This window comes from Pleurodeles waltl, chromosome 11, assembly GCF_031143425.1.
Source record: "Pleurodeles waltl isolate 20211129_DDA chromosome 11, aPleWal1.hap1.20221129, whole genome shotgun sequence".
Lineage (NCBI taxonomy): Eukaryota > Metazoa > Chordata > Amphibia > Caudata > Salamandridae > Pleurodeles > Pleurodeles waltl.
In genome coordinates this window covers 921244366-921265891 of record NC_090450.1, presented here as the reverse complement: position 1 = coordinate 921265891, position 21526 = coordinate 921244366, and the positions used below count along the sequence as shown (strand labels likewise).

General features: G+C 42.5%; 1 protein-coding gene across 2 annotated transcripts in view; it reads left to right on the top strand.

Annotated features, from left to right (window-relative positions):
- The first annotated feature begins 1039 nt into the window (after positions 1 to 1039).
- The window catches only part of ZCCHC8 (zinc finger CCHC-type containing 8), a 233637-nt gene continuing 213150 nt past the window's right edge, over positions 1040 to 21526 (top strand). Inside the window, exons 1-3 of one of the 2 annotated variants that reach the window (XM_069214952.1) lie at positions 1040 to 1284; positions 8525 to 8565; positions 10301 to 10375. In XM_069214952.1, the coding sequence (XP_069071053.1) occupies positions 1111 to 1284; positions 8525 to 8565; positions 10301 to 10375 (290 nt within the window). In that variant the 5' untranslated portion in view covers positions 1040 to 1110. The remainder of the gene's footprint in view (positions 1285 to 8524; positions 8566 to 10300; positions 10376 to 21526) is intronic. The other variant, XM_069214953.1, reaches the window with a different exon arrangement.

Sequence of the window (21526 nt, the reverse complement as noted above, 5' to 3'; positions counted from 1 at the left end):
ATTCAGATATGTGCAAATAACCACTGCTCCTCAACACCTTATCTTGTGCCCTTTTTGGAAATACAAAGGTTTTCTTGATAGCAATTTTTTACTCTTTATATTTCAGCAAATGAATTGCTTTATACCCGGTATAGATTGAAAACGCACGTCAAGGTGCAGCTCATTTATTGGCTCTGGGTTCCTTGGGTTCTTGATGAACCTACAAGCCCTATATATCCCCGCAACCAGAGGAGTCCAGCAGACGTAACGGTATATTGCTTTCGATAATCTGACATTGCAGGGAAAAGTTACAGAGTAAAACGTAGAGAAACATTTATGTTTTTTTCACCTCAATTTCAATATTTTTCTTTTTCAGTTGTTATTTTCTGTAGGAAACCCTTGTAGGATCTACACAAATGACCCCTTGCTAAATTCAGAATTTTGTCTACTTTTCAGAAATGTTTAGGTTTCTGGGATCCAGCATTGGTTTCATGCCCATTTCTGTCACTGACTGGAAGGAGGCTGAAAGCACAAAAAACTGCAAAAATGGGGTATGCCCCAGTAAAATGCCAAAATTGTGTTGAAAAATTGGGTTTTCTGATTCAAGTCTGCCTGTTCCTGAAAGCTGGGAATCTGCTGAGTTTAGCACCGCAAACCCTTTGTTGATGCCATTTTCAGGGGAAAAACCACAAGCCTTTTTCTGCAGCCACTTTTTCCAATTTTTTTGAAAAAAACGAAATTTTCACTGTATTTTGGCCAATTTCTTGGCCTCCTTCAAGGGAACCCACAAAGTCTGGGTACCTCTAGAATCCCTAGAATGTTGGAAAAAAAGGACGCAAATTTGGCTTGGTTAGCTTATGTGGACAAAAAGTTATGAGGGCCTAAGCGCGAACTGCCCCAAATAGGCAAAAAAAGGCCCGGCACAGGAGGGGGGACAGGCCTGGCAGCGAAGGGGTTAATAGTAATCCCGCTAAACAGCAGCGACGTAGTATTTCTTTTATGACCACACTTGGCCGGTCCTACCTCCATTTTCAGTATTTCTTTCCCGCTTGCGCACAAAACGTTACGCGTGAACTTTGGCCCAAGCGGGTGGTCCAATCACAGAGCGTCAGCGGGAGCTGCAAGCAGAAGATGGCGGAGGTGGATTTTGGGGACAGCGAGCTGTTTGAGCAGTTGGACGATGAGCCGCAGAAGCCCGTACACATCCGCTTCGACGAGCTGGACGACAGCTTGGAGGAGTCGGAGGGGCTGCGAGAGCGGGTGCAGCAGTACGAAGCTACCATTGAGGACCTAAAGGCTGAGAATATCCTTTCTCGGGGAACGACGGTGCTTAACTCCCGTTAATACTCTTCTCGGAGTGTTTGAGGAGTTGATATATCTTTTCTGCTGCTCTTATAGACTTTTTCTGTGTGTATCTTTCTTCCGAGTCCATTTGGTGCGGAGCTTGACGGAGATGTGCAGTCGCGGTTATCACGGTACAGAGTGCTGTGCTTCCTCTTTGTTTTTGGAGCTCAAAGACATGCGCAGTTTCGTAGCTGTAATTTTATTCTCTGCTGGACTCCTTTAAGCTTGACAGTGCCGTATTTTTAGACATGTGCTAGTAGGGTGCATTCTAACTTCAAAGCTGACCGCGAAAACTGTGAAATGTTGAAACTCAGTTGTTTGTTACATTTTTATAGCTCCTTTACGTCTACAGCATATCCACGGCCACAGGGCACTTTTTTTTTAAAAGGAAAAGTGGGGGTCCTAACCAGGTTAGACAATGTGCAAGTGACATGTCGCGTGCTGTCACAGCAAATGACGCGTGACACTGCACATAAGGTGATTTCCCTTGAAGTGACATCAGATATTAAGACCTCACACGTTTATCAGGCAAATCATGAGTACATTTTAGCACAATATTAGATTTAACATGAGATTTTGAATCTGAGTTGTACCGAAAAAGTGGTGCAATCCTGACACAATCTGGGCCTCAACTAATACATTTTTTTTAAAAAAAACCCTGCCACAAAGAAATTGGCAACACAGAGAAGCATGGTAGTAGATCTGTTCTGCTTAATTGGTTAAAAAGTCCCAATTTTATAATATTTTTTGGGGTTAAGGCCTCTGCTGAAGATGTGCCCAAGAAATCTCAGGTAATAATAATAATGATGCGATAACACTTGAGGTTAAAGCATTTGTTGGAAAGACGTCTTACGCTGTCCCAGATTTGTATGAAAATAGTATGGAAGGCTAATGTGTCTCCTGCAAAACACATCATGTAACATGCAGATAATAGATTTTTATTCTATGTAAATGTGGGTTACTGCTTTGAACACCAAGTTCCTTTTGTTTCTTGAGGTTCATACATTGTAATCCTTCTAATACCTTCACCTTGTAACCCTTACTTTCTCATGTAACACATCTTGTACGTTGATTTACACACTTACCTGATTTACTGCTAATGTATAATGTGTATTTTTTTGTAAAGCGCTCTGACCCCTTAAATTAGAATGAGTAGTGCTACAAAAGAAATAAAATACCACTATTTAAATTAATTCTGTAAATACTGGGACAGACAACACATCTGACAGTCTTACAGTGCATGCACCTATATACAAGGACTGACGCCTCGTCTCCTTGGAGGTAGTAAGCCTATATAAAAGCATGTCTCTCTTAAGTACCTGTGAAGAGAGAACCATCTGTGTGCTTTTGTTTCCCATCAATTGCATTTGCATGTAGGTGTGAGGGTTGCATTTAAGTGTGAGGTTCCAGGCCCGGTCCAGTCAGGATACTTGATTTTTAAAAAAAAGGAAGCCTAATGGCCCTTTAACTTTGGCCTTTATCTTTGGCCCAGCTGGAGGTGAAAATAAAAAAGCCCCGCTGTTTGTGTGCACGTTGCTGCGAGGAATGGAAAGTGGACAATGTGCAGGTGCTGCTGAACGTTTCCCGGTGCCTGAGAATTACGCTGGGAGAAGTTGAGCATATTTCTGTGTGGCCCAACTTCTTGGCAGGGTGGATGCACCCTGTGAAAATAGTGGGTGGACACCATCCACCCGCATGCACCCTGACTTGTCCCCTGCACGGCCAGGTACTGACACAGCCAAGCATCAGGAAGTGTTGTCCGAGCATTACTCCTACGGATTAGAGGTGGGCGAGTCAGCATATTAACTGGGCAAACCGAGCTTGGCTCTTAGAGCCCGTGCATGAGCAGAGTTCTGTAAATGATTTCTGTGTAAATCGTACAACAAACGTTACGTTGGTATGATGAAGCAACTTCAATATTCAATAAAGTATTTATTTAACATGTGGAACCCTGGACATTATAGCACTGCAGTGAGAACTACTTGTAGAAAATTAGAAAGCTTTAAACATGAACTTAGAGCCATTCTGTCCTCATCCTGGCGACAATGCCATTAGCGAACTATGAGGCAATACATGTCATGTGAATCCTGTATGTTGCCCATATTGTTAGAGCAACATTATAGTCAAACAAAACACAATAGGTGTTTTCATATGTGATACTAAAGAAAAAGGTTGTTAAAATATTTGCTAAAGATCACTTAACTTGATTAAGCAAGGAAGCTGCAATTAATGCAGGCTTTCTTATTTCACTTAGTACAACAAGGGTGTAGAATTCCTATAGCCCGACGCCCAGGACATATTGTTTAGGGTCAAGGGCAACAAGTTTTTATGTTTATTTTGTCCTTGGGAGAAGTAGGCCCGTCCTCCTACAGTACAAACCATTTGTTTGCCAGTTAACAGGGAAAGGAACTGTCTGCAGTTGAGGTAATATTTTTGTTCATATGTTAATACTATTTGAACTTGTATTTATGGTTCATTAATGGAGAACTTTTTATTATTAGGGTGAGCACTCTAAACGTTGTAAGGTCACACTGTACAGTGGTTCCAGTAAAAAAAAAAAGTGTACACACATTTGAAAAGTTTAACAATATGAGGCTACGTGTAATGTTTCCAGAATGCTTTGTGATTAGATGCAAATGTTTGCCGAAGCTTGTATGCAAGATTGAGAATTCTTTGCTTTCAAAATAAAATGTTCAGAAATATAATACAAACAGTAAAAAAAAAAAAAAAGGTTTTGCTAAATTACTGTGACATTTTAGGTACTATTGATTTAAAGCATCATTCAGTAAAATGTGCTGATGCATGCTAGTATTTCCTAAAAATATTCATAATGAAACAATCAGTGTATTAATTTTCAGCAGTACTGTGGGCAACATGAAAATAAACAAGCACTGGCAAAGCCAACCGCGCCTGTATTGGTTGTCAGTCTTTTGGTATTGTCACTGCATGTCTTGTTTTGACATGGCTTTTGTAACACTTTATTGTTGTGAGAAATGCCAGGCCTCCTACATTGTAACAAACATTGGCAAAAAACAAAAGAGGTGTTTTTTTTGTCTCAAAAAGCACACATTGCCGTGGTAGTTTCTGGCACTGAACAAATCTAGTTTGTGTGCCAATACTCCTTATGGAAGAGCAGAATACCGTCACTCACAGTAAAGCCAGTTGATTGATGGATAGAGGGAGAAATAGAATTTTAGTAAAAACAAAATTCCTTGTTTAACGCCAGACCAAATTGGGGCCCCAATTCTTAAAGTTTCAGAAGTGCACCCATTATAACTGTCTTTGCATTAGTGGCTTTCATGAATTCCCAAACAGTTTACAGAAGTAGACCAGGAAATTGTACTCCTATAAAATATTTGTGAGCTGTATTTTAGCAGGAGCAAGTATACATGTGTAGATTTGCTCAAGGGAAACGTATTGAGCGTTTACAAGTTCACTTACCCTCAATCCACTTTGTTGCCATCCCGGGATGAACTTCTGCTTCTGCCCTTGTCAGGAGTAAACTTCTAACCTTTCCCAGTATAGGATAAGATTAGAGAAGAGCTTGTGAAAATCCTTAAAACATGCAGGCTAGTAGGTTTGCGAAGACTCAAAGGTGTTTCATCCCTGGAACTATTGCTTATTGCTTCCTCCAGCCTCAGTATGCACCTCTGTGGAAAGTTGGCAAAATAAGGAAATTGCTATAGTAGGGCTTGAAATTGCTAGTATTCAAGCCCTACTATAGTACTAACCCTGGCATAATCAGAGAGGCTGTTATCAGAGCTTTTACATAATGACGTTGCTACCATAATCTGTCGCCACACTACATGGCACCAATGGGACAAGTAAATTTAAGAGGCAACCGGTCCCATGGACAAGTAGATATTTTATTAAATTCCACACCCCTGGTACAAGTCAGCCTTTAAGTCTATTTGTTTCTGTTTTAGTGCAAACCTCCATGCATTGTGTTTACCTTTTTGTGCATTGGGGTAGAGCAGAGGTCTTCAAACTGGGGGGCAGGCCCCCGTAGGGGGGCCTCAAGTGATCCCAGGGGCTGCGCCAAACTCTGGCCAAAAGAAATATCTTACAGATAACATGCCTTTGTTTTAAGCAGAATCATGTTATTGCAATTTTAAAAGGTAACAGTACTTAAATGCAATGTTTAAATAGGTTTAGACATATTTAAACATTGCCATCTTTCTAAAATAATTGTGAAACATTCTGAGGGGGAGGGCCCAATGATTTTTATTTTTCAAATGGGGGGGGCGGCATTAAATTACCACTGGGGTAGAGGGAGGGTGGGAAGCCAAACCCACATTAATTCTAAGCTTGTTATGGGCTTGAGGTTCCAACAGGACCTTGAGCTGATGCTGGCTTCAGGCTCGAGTTTTCAGTGGCTCACCCATCTCTATTACAGGTTACTACAAACCCTGCATAACATAAAGAGTAGAGAATAAATAAAACACAACCAAATCCCTTGTATCGTAACACTTGCTGTGAATAACTGAGTTTTTTTTTTATTTTTTCAACACAGATCTACACATACATTGTTTGCATATAAGCAAATCCCACTGGGTCTCTAGGGATCCCAGAAAGTGCCTGCTGGGGCAGATACCAATATATATTAAACAAAAAACTTAAAAAAACACCTCAGTAGACTGTTCCTGCTGTTGGGTCTGGTCCTAACTAACTAGAGAGTGGCTATTCTCTGGCTGTCACCTGTTCCTCCCCCGACGGTGCGTGAACAGCAGAGATGCAGTGAGTGAAAAGGCCAGATGCGTAAATGTAGGAGTTACAGTAATACAGATGACCTCCTTGAGTTGGCAGTGATGCTTTCGGACCTGCTTGACCCACCTGATGCCAGACCCCTCTAGACTAGTGTGCTACATATCCATGGAGGGAAAGAGTCTAGGCTGTGTAATATTGAGCGAAGGAACGGGGTAATGATTCCTCCAGGTAAGGTGCAACATTGGAGGGGAGGGGATTCCGCATGAGAGACATGGGAGTTAAGATAAGCGAACTGGCTATGTAAGCGCAGTCGTTCTCATCATGTTGTATTAGATGATACTCCTGAATCAATAGCGGTAGCCGTAGAGGGGAAGGGAGGGCGTTTATTTTTTTTTCTGCTTTATTAGTTTTGGATATTCATATGGCGATAAATGAGATCTGTAGTGATTTGAACCAAATGCCAATAAAAAATTATACTGTGGAAAAAAAAAAAATCCCATTTCTCTGGATTCCAGTGGTAGTTTGCCTTATTCTTAAGGAAATAAGTTGGTGTGTTGTCATTCCAGGTGAATTTATACAACTAGTAATATTGTCCAGTCATGGTGAAAACAACCTTCATTGGAACTGGTCATCAGTTTTGACGGTTTTGGCCATAAGACAAGTGTCCCACTTGCGTGCAGGTCCACCACATTGTACTTTTAGTTGCTTTGTAATGGCTGCTACTTCAGCTGTGGACAATTCTTTGCTTAAATCTAGTACCAGTGTTTTAAGGGTGGGAGCTTTCTAAAGCTATATTTCTTTTGGGTATCACTAGTGCTAGATCCATACATCTTTAACATTCTTTACCCTGTACTTGTTATGTTATATTAATTTGTATAGCACACTAAACACAAGAAACTATCTAGGCAGGTGTGTGGCAGGCTTCCCAAGGTGCTGATATAAACAGCCAGGTCTTCAGCTTCTTGTGAAACTCAAGAAGTAAGTGGAGGCTCCGATATGTTGAGGGTGGTCATTCCATGTCTTGGGTGCAGTGTAGGAGAATGAGCGACCTCCAGTTGTGCTTCAGTGGATGCGGGGAATGTGTGCGAGTGAGACATAACGTGGGTGTCTGGTGGATTGGTGAAAATGTATGCAAGTTGTCAAGTATTCTGGTCCTGTGTTGCTTAGGGCTTTGTGTGCGTCAGAAGTTTGAATTGGCTGCACTTGTGAATGGGGAAGGCACTAAAGCTTCTGATGTGCGGGTGTTATGTGGGTACGGCATGGGAGGTCGAGTATGAGTCTTGCAACAGTGTTCTAGGTTGTCTCCAGGTTGTGTACGAGTTGCTTAGAGATACTGGCGTTGAGTGCGGCCATAGTCCAGCCTGCTGGTGATGAGTTTTTACGTGATTGTCTGTCTGGTGATCTGAGGCAATTATTTGAGCATTTTTCACAGCATCCATTGAATGTGGAATCAGGAGATGCACACTGCATTGACTTGAGCTGCCATGGTGATCTTGTCATATAGGATTATCCGTAGATTTCTTGTGTGGTCAGTGGGTGTTGGTCCTAGCTCTGGTACTTCTGTCTTGTCAGAGCTGAGCTGCAGGCAGTTGGTTCGTATCCAGTCTGCTACAATAGTCCTGCATCAGGTTCAAAAGGCACATTGTTAGGTGGATTTAAAACTCTCCTATTAAATAAACTCAGTAATCAAGATATTTATTAGATGTTTAACACCATTAAAGATGTGTGTATTGTATTTTCCATTTGTTCAGATATGTATTTTGCAATATCAACTGTGATCTGTACTGGCAGTCTATTGTAAATTAGAACAGTTGCAGTGCAAAATGTGTGTATGTGTATATATATATATATATATATATATATATCTATCTATCTTGTATTTATTTTTTGGACTGCAACAATATATTTCACAGCGTATTATTGAATCATTTAGCTGTAGAAGCCCATGCATGATAAATATTAAGATGCGAGTGTCAATATGTTTTACAGACTGAACGGTACTTGTAATCCTTCATTTCTGCTGGTGATATGTTAAACTACGAATTTCCATTATAAGTTCCGTTTTTTTTTTTTTTTTTTTAAACAATGATGTAAAATAAGGGCATTTTCTAACTGACGTTGGTTAATTAACGCTGGTCATGCCAGTAACCTCGTGATTTTTTTATTTTTTATTTTTTTTTATTTTTTTTATTTTAACAAATATCCAGTAAGAAGAATTACTGGGCTGTTGGATACTGTGCTTATACTTTAGAGGCAAAAATGTCACTGGAATAAATCACTGTGTTTTGTAGCTTCAGATAACTGCAAAAAACAATCTCACTATTTTAATGTTAACACCCTAAGTAGTGCCAAATTCTAACCCAAGGACTGAGTGCAGCTTGATCTTTAACACGCAAGGGAGCCGTTCTGTATCTTTTAATGGCTTGTTTTACCTGTTACCTTATTTCTGCATCCATGCTTGCAATTTGAACATTCCTTAACAGACATTGAACATCAAGAACTTCGAAGGAAGTTGAACATCCTGACTCGCCCAAGGTATGCTGTTACACCAGGAGATTCTTGGTGAAAGAATGTATTTGGTTGGCTGTAAATGGAAACTGATTTTCTTCAACTATTTAAATTTTTCACTGAGACTACATGTTAAGTTAGCAACGCCAACTTAATTGCTCACAAGTGTTTATTGAAGGTGCTGGATTGATAGTGCGTAAGATAGACGTCCTCCACAGTAAGGCATGTTTTCTAAGATTGCCTTCAAGTGTTTATCAAAAAAGCCAGCGAAGGCTAAAACCATCTCAGTTTGAGATCCTTCCTTCTCTACCCCCTAGCTTTTTTCTTTTTTTTTTAATTGTATACCTAGCTAGACAATTACTGAATTCAGATCTGTCTTCTGTAGCAAACTCCTGCTCTTGCACAAAGATCCACTACGCCTGACCTCACTGCTAACTTGGAAGCAAACAAAAAGCAGCAGTGCTATCTCTGTCCTCTTCACAGAGGATTTACTGTTTATCTTTTACATTGATGACACTGTACTTAAAAAATACTGTGTTTGTTACAGTAAACGTTTAAATTTGGTTAGTGCATTACGAATAGTTTTTTGAATGAGTAATTGTACTGAAGTTTTTGAAGCTAAATTTGAAACATTAGATTGTGCACTAGTTGCTTAGCAAATAAGGAGCCTAGGTTGTCGGATGACAGGTATCTTCGGTGTAGTCAAAAAGGATTAAAAGTTTAATTCTTCAAGCATGAAGAATTTTATTTTCTTTACACCCAAGGCCCCACTTACTATGTACTTCTTGTAGGTTATGCTCTTAAGGGCTTTGTTGTTGTAACCAAATTGGTGTTCAGGTACCCTTACCCAATATGACATTTTTTGTTGCCCCTGGTTTTCCTGCCTAAAACACTGCTGCTCCTGGGCTTGTTCTTTTAAGGTGATGATGAGAAAGCAGAGGTTGTGTGCTGCAGCCTCTCTACTCTGATCAGTATTTCTACTCAGATCAAAGGTTCATTGTGGCCAGGTTTGTGGATCTGGGATCAACTTTCACCATTACATGGTATGTAGTTTACTGCCTACCCACCATTTTAAGTGTCATTAGGAGGCAATGACGCATGTAGGCTAGGTGCAAAAGGTGTATTGATACAGCAAAATCAGTTTTTATTTCGTTAGTGCCATTCTGGCAGTGAATTTCTTTAGTTTTTCACTGCTTAAAAATGAAGCAAAACCATCTTTGATGGCAAGAGTCTGTTGCATTGTTAAAGAGCTGAAATGTGGCAGACCCGGTTCTCTACGTCACTACTGTACTTTGAGGACTCTGTTTTCCGTGAACAGTCATAATAGTGTACGAATTATTCACAGTGATGTAACTTTTTTAATATATATATAAATTCGATTGTTTTTTTCACTTGCACTAATGTTTGGCACTCACAGGACATACCTATACCCACAAATTATTTTTTGGTGTGGGTGCTTCAGTTTAAGTTTTTCTATGTTTAACCATTGAGCTATAGTGGTAGTAGTAACTCTGCAACCAGCACAATTTATCTGGTTATGCTGCATGGAACAATTCAGCACTCGGAGACCCAGTCTCCTTTGACAGAAAATATGGTGTATTACGTGTTTGTTGCAAGTAGATGTGGTTGTCCTTGCAATACTTAACATTATGGATTCAGTTATGCATTGCTTATTAGATGTTCAGTTAAGCGTGCATGGGTAAGTTGTCACTGTTACCTTCTGACAATTGGTTTGTCTTATGCATACCTTTTTGTATTTTAGTGGACTTAGTATGACTGACTCAAAGTTTGATGGTCCTCTACTACAGATCCTTTTTATGAACAGCGCCATATCCAAGTAAGTAAATGTAGTTTACTGCTTGCATGTTTTCTTGCTTATTGGTTATGTCACTTGATTTTTATTTTTTATTTTTTCACATTAACTAGCAAAGTATTTGGAGTTGGTACAGTACTGTTTTTATCTTTAGATCTGAGCTCTTGACCGCTTCAGCAGTTTTTCTAGAGTTATTTAGTGAAAATAGATAACAGATCCACAATATTATTTACATGGGGGGGAGGGGGGGCTTTTGTTCTTACACCAGAGATGTGTAATTTAACAAAATATCTACTTGTCCATGGGACATGTTGCTTCATAAATTTACTTGTCAAGTAAAAAAAAAAAAAATCTACTTGTCCCTCTGGTACCATGTAGGGCCGCAGAAAATGAATGCAGCACTCGTTATGTATGCTGTGCTAAAATACAGTTCACACGTTTTCTAGGAGTATGATTTTCTGGTCTACTTCTGTAAATTGTAGAAATTCATTAAAGGCACTAATGTAAAGACATACACCATGGGTGTCCTTTTGTTAATTTCTTTAAGAATTGGGCCCCTAATTAGTTCTGGCATTAACCAAGACCTTTTGAGTGTGATTTACTAATATTTTGCACTGGCTTTGCGTCATAAGTGACTCAGAACTCACAAAATGTATTTTTTTTTTTTTTGGGTGTTCCAGCTCTAAACTTGTTTTGTGCTAGAAATGATCTAAAATCAACTTTGCTTTACTTAGCATCAAGGGGGCATTACATGGGCGATCCCGTAGAACTATACACCCTTTTTGATGCAAAACCCTATCTACCAAAAATGTGAGACAAGGTTTTGCATAAAAAAAAGGCCTTTTAAAACCAGGTGTTAAAAGGGGAAATGTTGTAATTTCTCCATTTTTTTTTTTTTTTTTTTTTTTTTTTTTTTTTTTTTTTTTATAATTTGCATACGTTCTGCACTGTGCAACAGTGGGGCTGGGGGGATTGTTAAAGTCAGATTACAGGAATTGGTAGCTAGATAAGTAGATGCCATTGCTTCAACTTAAGCTGGTCTTGGTGGAATATGTACTGCTTTGGAAGGCTTTGTAGGGTAGGTTTTTATTAGCAAAGGGCTCAAACAACGCCTCCTGGAGTGCAAGATTGTGAGTTGATAAACCTGTGAATTGATAAAATATTTTTCTGTTTACGCTTTGGAATTGCCAGTACAACAGCGTGGCTTGTTTTCTTAAAAGCTGGTGTGCATTTAATTGCTGGATAATGATTCAACTCAAGTAAGATATTCATCCCAGAATGCATCTGACATTCTTCCTTGAGTATCCAGATCAGCCAGAATACTCAACAGGGAAACACAGGAATATCCATTTATTGTTCTTGTGCCTACCTTAATTAATTAGATATGCATCCTGTTTTTGGTTGACTAATGGGGAGAGGATGTGGAGTTGTGGCCAGAGCTAGCGATTTTTGGAATTAAGGAACCAGGTTAGAATCACTGCGTTGTTTCAACACCATGTGATTCTGGGGAAATTACTTTAACTACACCTACGTAAAAAAAACATAAGTGACCTTGTGCAATGTAAAGCGCTTCAATACCTTTGGGTCGAGTTTCAGTCTGCAAAAAAGAATTTGACACAGACTTTGAAACACATTTACATAGGAAGGAAGTTTCGAAATGAATGCAGTGATGCGCATCGGAGGCCAAATCATTGCAAACTGCAAGCCCGGGTGATGATTACAATCTTAGCTGCCTTCTGTAGATAGAAGAATGTGTCCTGTGGGCAGCCACACATCACCACCATCATTGATATCCCCTTTGCCCCTCTCCATTCCCACAGACTGCCTGAAACAGAAGTGTCCAACACTGGTTCGGGGAAGCCAGATCCATGACAGCTTTTGAGGATAGTGGTGATTATTAAACCAGTTTGGTTTATTGTATACAAATTGATATTTGGGGGTACATGGCAATTGGGGTATTAGTATCTATAGGGAGATTGTTTAGCACAATTTTCTAAGAGCCACAAAACCGCTGAACTCCAGTTATATAACCAAGTCCTCGAATTGTCGCAGGGTAGTGAGATAAGCAGTCTGGTCTTATTCCAAGAAGAGGAGAGGTTAAGAGTCTCTGAATCAGAAGTTAACAACTAATAACTGTTCATTATTTGATAGAATGAAAAGTACTTTGACAACCAATGAGTAAAAGGACAGAAAACTATAGGATACTCATTGAATCTATAAAGGCCAATCACCTTCTGAGCTAAAATTGCAAACTCGAACATCTTCAAAGCATTCTTGCTCAGCTGCTTGATTTCTTGTTAACATTGAGCTGTAAGGCCTGTATTCAGTGCGGGATGCTTCGGGTTGGCTCAGACGTACCAAAGCACTGTGGTATGCCAACTAAAATAGGGGTTTTGGTGATGGGATACAATCTGGGATACTAGTCCCCAGGCCTTACTAATATGGACACTGCATAAATTACAAGATTGAGAGGCTCAGGAATCATTGACTTCAAACAGTATCCAAGAAGTCAGCTGGACTCTGATAACAAGCAGTCAGGGTTCAAGTCACAGGAGTCTGGGGACTGTTTAGGGGCCCATCTGGTGCCTTAAGCTTTAGGGTCTGGGCAGGAAAATTGAGGCCCTGCCTCACCACCCACTGAACATATCCGTTTGAGGGAGTATGTATGTGCATGCTGCATTGTCCAGGAGGAACAGCGCTAAGCCTCCATAAAGGAGACCCACCATCTTCTGTAGCACACACATGTAGAGTTTTTAGTTGACTACATCATTCATTCCTTTCACCACTCATATCCACGTGAATTTCTGGCATCCTGCTTACATATTTTAGAAATGATGTAGGCAAAAGCATTACTGTTATGAAAGGCTGAAAGGACCTTCTAAAAGGGAGTGCTGTAGGCAGACTCGCGAAAGGAGTACAGGATAGAAGGATTGTGCCCGACAATAAATACCCTTCCACCACTTTGCTTTGCTGCATGCCTGGAGTGAGAGGGCAGTAGCTACTCAAAATGAGTACACCAAGGATGATGCAGCAGACATAGAGTAAAGGGAGTACCTCTAATGAGTTGGTGTTATTTTTGAACCCCTTCACAAAAATCACATGGCTGACCAGAAAAATGTAAGGGCAGGGTGATGCTGCTTGCCCAAATCTAGAGGGAGGATCATTGAGGAGCACCAATGTGTGTTGTTTTTTTTTTTTTTCCTTTTCCTTTCTTTGCTTTGATTATTATCGTTTGCTGCTCGACAGAATACAGCAGTGGCTGTTCAACAGAGTCTGGATTCTTCAAGAGATCCAGTAGATCAGAGGGCACACTTGAGGTGAAATGGGGTAGGGGCTAGTAAGTTTGGCTGACTGAGTTCTCATTTACATTAGTGAAATGTTATTCGTGGCTGGTTTTCAGATCTTACCAAAGACTATAATGGTCAGATAGCAAGATTCAAACCAAACCAGTGAGTGGTTTGAAATCGAGTAATTTCTGGTTCACCCTACATTTGTTCCATACCCTTCAACTAATATACTCAAGTACTCCATTTTAGCTAGTGTATATTTACGTTTTAAATTCTATAAATGTTTCCCAGTATTTGTGAGTAATCGTATAATTGGTTTTACAGTGTGAACCTTTCTGTATTTTCATGCTGTACAATATTCCCTCATCTAGTGGTTGGGTCTGTAATGGTGTATTTCTAGTTCTTTTCTAAGAGGGTGTTGTGCTTGCCCGTTTGGTGCTGTGTTCCTCCTATACTGATGTCATATGTTCGCAGTGTAAGTCCAACATGTTGGTCATCATTGTCAGATTCATTTTTCCACTGCTTAGCCTGAATGCAAAGGAGAGAACAGAAGCAAAAATCTGAATGTTGAATTTAAATAGTTTTCCCCCTTCCCCACTATCAAATAGTAAGCACCGAAGGATGCTAAGGAATATCTCTCCTTTCTTCAAAACAACCTCCGGGGTTTACCCAAACCTGCAGTCGTCAATCGCTTGGGCAAGGGAATGCAGTTGTAGCATGGCGCAAACTCTATACAAGTTCTGCTCCAATTGCCCCAACACATTTGCAGAGGACAGCCATTGGGTATGTGACCTGTGCCTATCAAAAGACCATGAAATGGAGGGCGTGGACTGTGCTGGATTCCAGCCAACTACACTCAGGGCTAGGGAAATTCACAGGTAGACACACTATGCTATGGCACATGGGAGGCATTCAGTGCTGCAGCAGATGGCACGGAGATAGGATTCAAACATAAGGAGTTGATGTCAAAAGGGAAAAAAGCTTAAGGATGCCAAGGGCTGCAATCACAAAGTACCATCTCGAGGGTGGCCCGGGACAGAGGTAAGAGCATAGACTCCAAGACCCCATATACACACTAGCCCTGAAATCCATGCACGTGGAGGGCAGAACAAGCCCAATAACCTCCTTGCACCCACAACCAGGAAATACTGCAGGCTGCAAATCCTCGTAACTGGCCTCCACTCGAAAAAGCAATCGAATGCTGTGAAGCGAAACCTTTGGCACTGAAAAGGAAACCTTTGATGCTTTATGTTGACCAGAGGGCACTGGGTGTTGAAAAAGAAGAGGCAGCTTGAGCCAAAATGGAGGCCTTGATTCAGATAAAAATGGAATTTGACTCCGTGAAGGCCTCTAGATTCCCCTCTAACTCTCAATGGAGAAACTAATTGAGGTTAAAGAGCCGGACCTTGAGCTGCCAATACTATCAAAGAAGCAGCAGCGTGAAATCCTAAAGTAGTAAGAACACTTTGAGGGAAGCCATTCTCAGCAGACATTTGAAGGCGATGTCTCTGAGGAAAGATGACAGAGCATGTGTCACCGGAGGAGGGAGATGACACCTATCCAATGAGACCCTGACGACATTGCAGTCTATACCGCAGTAGTAAAGAGGGTTGGTGAGAGTGTCAAGCTTGAGGGAGAGGAGACTGAATCCTAATTTTTTTTGGAAACACTGCTGCCTTCCTAGATAAGCTCAGTTCTTGGCCATGCCCAAAAGCCTGTACCCCAACCGTAGTGTAAAACACCAGACACTACTCATCACCCACCATACGTCAGGGGCAGTATCCACTCTGACTCAGTCATAGTCTCCATGATGCGGAAGAGGCCAAACACTCTCATAACAGTGGGCCCAAAGAGAGCTAGCGGGTGGAGCTGTGCACTGGAATAAAGGAGCACCCTGTAGCAGTCCAATAGAAATTGAGTACCTTCAGGGCTCTCCTGAACAGGTACTGCTGCCAACAGTGGGAAGAGATGGTGGACCCCTTAAGAACACTTCCCCGAAAAGTACCTAGAGGTAGCCAAGAAAACATCATTCATTTGGGGAAAAACTAGCAGCAACACCTGCCTACAATCAGTGTTGGATGCTACAGACATGGCCAGCAGGCAGCTCTGCACTGAACCTCACTCAGGAGGCATGGGCAGCCTGGTGTGTCCTGCTTGAAGCAAGAGGAACTGGCGGCAGTGGTGAACATGTCGTTCACTGGACAAACCCTATTTGGGTGAAAGGTCGTTGACTCCCTCCAGGGTATGAAAAAGTACAGTAATGGCACCAAGTCCATGGAAGCCCATAAATTCAGGGAACATTTCAGAGGCGGAGCCACCCCAAGGAAAATGGTACATGCAAAAAGAGGCCCACAGCTGAAGAAGACTCATCGACTATTTACTCCAGAAGATTCCTCTGGAAATGAAATAACGCCACCTCTGACAAGTGGATACTGTGCATCATAACTGATAATGCTTGGGATTCCTAAAACCACTGGCCAAACCCAAGATCATGCAGTAAATTAGAGTTTCACCTTAGGCTAGAAGTGGCAGATTTGATGCAGAAAAAGGCAATAGAAAAAGTTCCAAACCGAGAAAGGGGACATGGAGCCTACAGTGTACTTCCTAGTACAAAAACTACCAAGACAAGTCACCTGGACCCATCTTAGACTTCAGGGCCCTCAACCAGTTCATGAAGGCCAAGGCTGGGCTGACATTACTGGGAATCTAGTGTTTCCCTGGGAAGATGGACGAGGGAGGTGGGGGGGTGCTTTTGTTAGTGGATGGCAGTTCTTGTAGCAGTGCAGAAGTTTAAAAAAGCACTGCAGAGTTCCTTGTATATCCCACAGTTTTCAGGCAGCAACAAAAGTGCTAAGATAACTTTGCTGATTTAATGTACCTGCTGGGAAGAGATCAGTGTTTCCTAGTGGCAGTTTTAACTCCTCTAATGTGGCACAGAGGGTTAATATACCTGCTACAAAGAACGTGTACTATGCAGATCACAGACCAGTATTTTATGTGCAGTGCTCAGTGGGATACTGCTTTTGTCACAGAGCTCCTTATGTACTATGCAGTTCATAAGTTAGAATCATAATCTAGCACAGTGAGCTATGAATTGCCATCAAAGAGCTGCATGGAAACTGCATGGTACAGGTTAGAAAGTTATGTTTTCCCAGCCGTTGGTTATCCTAGTTTAAAAAAAAAAAAAAAAAAAAATTGTTTGGGTAGAAAAGAAATTATTAATAAAGTCCACCCTAACCAAAAAAAAAAAAAGCCTACCTGTATGGTTGATGTGAATTCTACACCTTGTAGTACCCTTTGTCTCATGTAACTTTTTCTATGCACTGATTTACACACACATGATTCATTGTCACTGTGATATAAAGTGCTCCAACACCCTGCGTTGTTAAGCAGTGCTATAAAACAAATGAAATACATTTTAGAGAGGGGCTATGAAGAGGTGAGAGGCACTGTTAGAGGGTGATGGTGAGGGAATCATTGAAGAGCCTCAACATAAATTGCAGTATCCTGGTTCACTGTAAGGTCGTCATTTACTATGCTTTAAAGACTAATATAATTGAATATATAATGAAAAATGTGTTGTAGCGAGCACAGTTTTTGCTATATTATTCCCCAAATGTTTGTGGGGTATGGGGGGGAAGAATGCCCCCCGAAGCCCTATTGTAGTGGGCAGGCTCACTCACTATGCACCCTGTGGGGACTGGTCTGCCAAAATTTGCCAGGACTTTTTGGGATTCACAGTCTGGCCCTTATTAAGACACAGAAATCTTAGAAAAGAACTCTGCAGGAGGATAACCCACATATGCCCAATTGGCATTACATGGCAACAATAGATCTCAAAGATGCATAATTCTACTTGCAGATGAACAGGCAAACATTCCTCCAATTTGTCTAAGATCAGGTATGTTGCCAGTTTTCTGATCAACTCAGCACAAAGGGATCCATGTTCGTCCTTAATTAGATAATTGGATTGTAAAGTGTAAGGAAATGCCTCCTTGGCATGGTTACCCCCTGACTTTTTGCCTTTGCTGATGCTATGTTTTGAATTGAAAGTGTGCTGAGGCCTGCTAACCAGGCCCCAGCACCAGTGTCCTTTCCCTAACCTGTACTTTTGATTCCACAATTGGCACACCTGGCATCCAGATAAGTCCCTTGTAACTGGTACCTCTGGTACCAAGGGCCCTGATGCCAGGGAAGGTCTCTAAGGGATGCAGCATGTATTATGCCACCCTGGAGACCCCTCACTCAGCACAGACACACTGCTTACCAGCTTGTGTGTGCTAGTGAGAACAAAATGAGTAAGTCGACATGGCACTCCCCTCAGGGTGCCATGCCAGCCTCTCACTGCCTATGCAGTATAGGTAAGACACCCCTCTAGCAGGCCTTACAGCCCTAAGGCAGGGTGCACTATACCATAGGTGAGGGTACCAGTGCATGAGCACTGTGCCCCTACAGTGTCTAAACAAAACCTTAGACATTGTAAGTGCAGGGTAGCCATAAGAGTATATGGTCTGGGAGTCTGTTTTACACGAACTCCACAGCACCATAATGGCTACACTGAAAACTGGGAAGTTTGGTATCAAACTTCTCAGCACAATAAATGCACACTGATGCCAGTGTACATTTTATTGTAAAATACACCACAGAGGACACCTTAGAGGTGCCCCCTGAAACTTAACCGACTATCTGTGTAGGCTGACTGGTTCCAGCAGCCTGCCACACTAGAGACATGTTGCTGGCCCCATGGGGAGAGTGCCTTTGTCACTCTGAGGCCAGTAACAAAGCCTGCACTGGGTGGAGATGCTAACACCTCCCCCAGGCAGGAGCTGTAACACCTGGCGGTGAGCCTCAAAGGCTCACCCCTTTGTCACAGCACCGCAGGACACTCCAGCTAGTGGAGTTGCCCGCCCCCTCCGGCCCGGCCCCCACTTTTGGCGGCAAGGCCGGAGAAAATAATGAGAATGACAAGGAGGAGTCACTGGCCAGTCAGGACAGCCCCTAAGGTGTCCTGAGCTGAGGTGACTCTAACTTTTAGAAATCCTCCATCTTGCAGATGGAGGATTCCCCCAATAGGATTAGGGATGTGACCCCCTCCCCTTGGGAGGAGGCACAAAGAGGGTGTACCCACCCTCAGGGCTAGTAGCCATTGGCTACTAACCCCCCAGACCTAAACACGCCCTTAAATTTAGTATTTAAGGGCTCTCCCTGAACCTAGAAATTAGATTCCTGCAACTACAAGAAGAAGGACTGCCGAGCTGACAAACCCCTGCAGAGGAAGACCAGAAGACACCAACTGCCTTGGCCCCAGACTTACCGGCCTGTCTCCTGCCTTCCAAAGAACCTGCTCCAGCGACGCTTTCCAAGGGACCAGCGACCTCTGAATCCTCTGAGGACTGCCCTGCTTCGAAAAAGACCAGAAACTCCCGAGGACAGCGGCACTGCTCCAAAAGAACTGCAACTTTGTTACAAGGAGCAGATTTAAAGACCCCCTGCAATTCCCCGCAAGAAGCGTGAGACTTGCAACACTGCACCCGGCGACCCCGACTCGACTGGTGGAGAACAACCAACTCAGGGAGGACCCTCCGGCGACTCTACGACTGTGAGTAACCAAAGTTGTCCCCCCTGAGCCCCCACAGCGACGCCTGCAGAGGGAATCCCCAGGCTCCCCCTGACTGCGACTGTCTTAACTCCATTTCCCGACGGCTGGAAAAGACCCTGCACCCGCAGCCCCCAGCGCCTAAAGGAACGGAACTTCTGTGCAGGAGTGACCCCCAGGAGGCCCTCTCCCTTGCCCAGGTGGTGGCTACCCCGAGGAGCCCCCCCCTTGCCTGCCTGCATCGCTGAAGAGACCTCTTGGTCTCCCATTGAAAACTGAAGGAAACCCGACGCTTGTTCCCACACTGCACCCAGCCGCCCCGCGCTGCTGAGGGTGTACTTTCTGTGCTAACTTGTGTCCCCCCCCGGTGCCCTACAAAACCCCCCTGGTCTGCCCTCCGAAGACGCGGGTACTTACCTGCAAGCAGACCGGAACCGGGGCACCCCCTTCTCTCCATTGAAGCCTATGTGTTTTTGGGCACCTCTTTGACCTTTGCACCTGACCGGCCCTGAGCTGCTGGTGTGATAACTTTGGGGTTGCTCTGAACCCCCAACGGTGGGCTACCTTGGACCAAAAACTGAAACCTGTAAGTGCCTTACTTACCTGTTGAAACTAACAATAACTTACCTCCCCCAGGAACTGTGAAAATTGCACTAAGTGTCCACTTTTAAAACAGCTTATTGTGTTTTATGTGAAAAGTATACATGCTAAAGTAATGATTCAAAGTTCCTAGAGTACTTACCTGCAATACCTTTCAAAAGAGCTATTACATGTAAAATTTGAACCTGTGGTTGTTAAAATAAACTAAGAAAAGATATTTTTCTATAACAAAACCTATTGGCTGGATTTGTCTCTGAGTGTGTGTACCTCATTTATTGTCTATGTGTATGTACAACAAATGCTTAACACTACTCCTTGGATAAGCCTACTGCTCGACCACACTACCACAAAATAGAGCATTAGTATTATCTCTTTTTACCACTATTTTACCTCTAAGGGGAACCCTTGGACTCTGTGCATGCTATTCCTTACTTTGAAATAGCACCTACAGAGCCAACTTCCTACATAAAGGCAATTTGTTCAAATAATGCCAGAACAGCCAAAGGATCAGTAATAAGAAGGTTAAACACCCTAGGGTTTTCATAAACCAGGAGAAATCATACCGCCTGGAAATAGACATGCAACTCATTGACAGACTGAATTCCAAAGAAAAGAAAGCATTACCTGTAGAGAAAAGAATCCTTGCCTTGATAGAGCAAGATAGCCCATACTAGAAAGGCCTCCCTCTGACGGTGGGAAAACTGATGGGCACGATGGCCTTATGCATACAACTCATACCAAATGGGAGACTACACATGAGACCACTATGAGTGGTTTCAGAGACAAAGGTCACAAGCAACAGGGAGTTAGGAAGATATAGTGCTTGTTACAGAGAATACAGAAGTTAATAAAGTGGTGGAATGCAAGGAATATCACAGTTGTCGTATCTTTTTAAACACCCAACTCCCTTGGTTACGATAACACCTGATCCATCCCGTACAGGATGGGGAGATTTGAACTACAGGGGCCTATGGTGCATGGAGGAAGTATTAAAACACATGCCTGTGTTGGAGCTCAAGACAGTGTCCCTAGCCCTAAAGGCCCTACAGTCGCAGATGAAAGGAAAGGTAGTGCACGTTTAGATGGATGGCACAACCATCATGTTCTTTCTGAATAAACAGGGGGGGGGGGGGGCTGGATGTGGAGAGGGAGTGGGGCTGGATTACGATTCCCATCCAGACTAGCACAGGATGCACTGTGGTAGTCGTAGTCTACCTACCCAGAGTTCAAAACTCACAGAAACAGACAGGCTAAGCAGGCAGATCAATCCCTTACATGAGTGGGATATGAGAACACACCTAGACCTATTCACAACCTTGGAGGAAAAAAAAAGCAAAATGCCAGAACCTTCCAGATACCCAAGCCACCAGTTGTTGGTAAATATCCTATCAGTAGTATGGTAAGGGGAACTTGAGTATGCATTTTCCTCCAATCGTCCTGCTAGGGCTACAGACATGCAAGCAAGCACTAATGACCCTAATCCTCAGTGCACATCAATGGATCAGACAAACCTAGTTCTCCAGCCTGGTGCGGTTTGTAGAGGACCAGGTCATGTCTCTGCCAGCCCAGCAAGACATACTTACCATGCAAAAGGGTCAAATGTTTCCCTTTGAAGCAAAAATGTTCTGCTTAGAAGCATTGCTCTAAGAACACCAAGAGTTGGACGTTTGGAGCTACCACAAAGGGCCATGG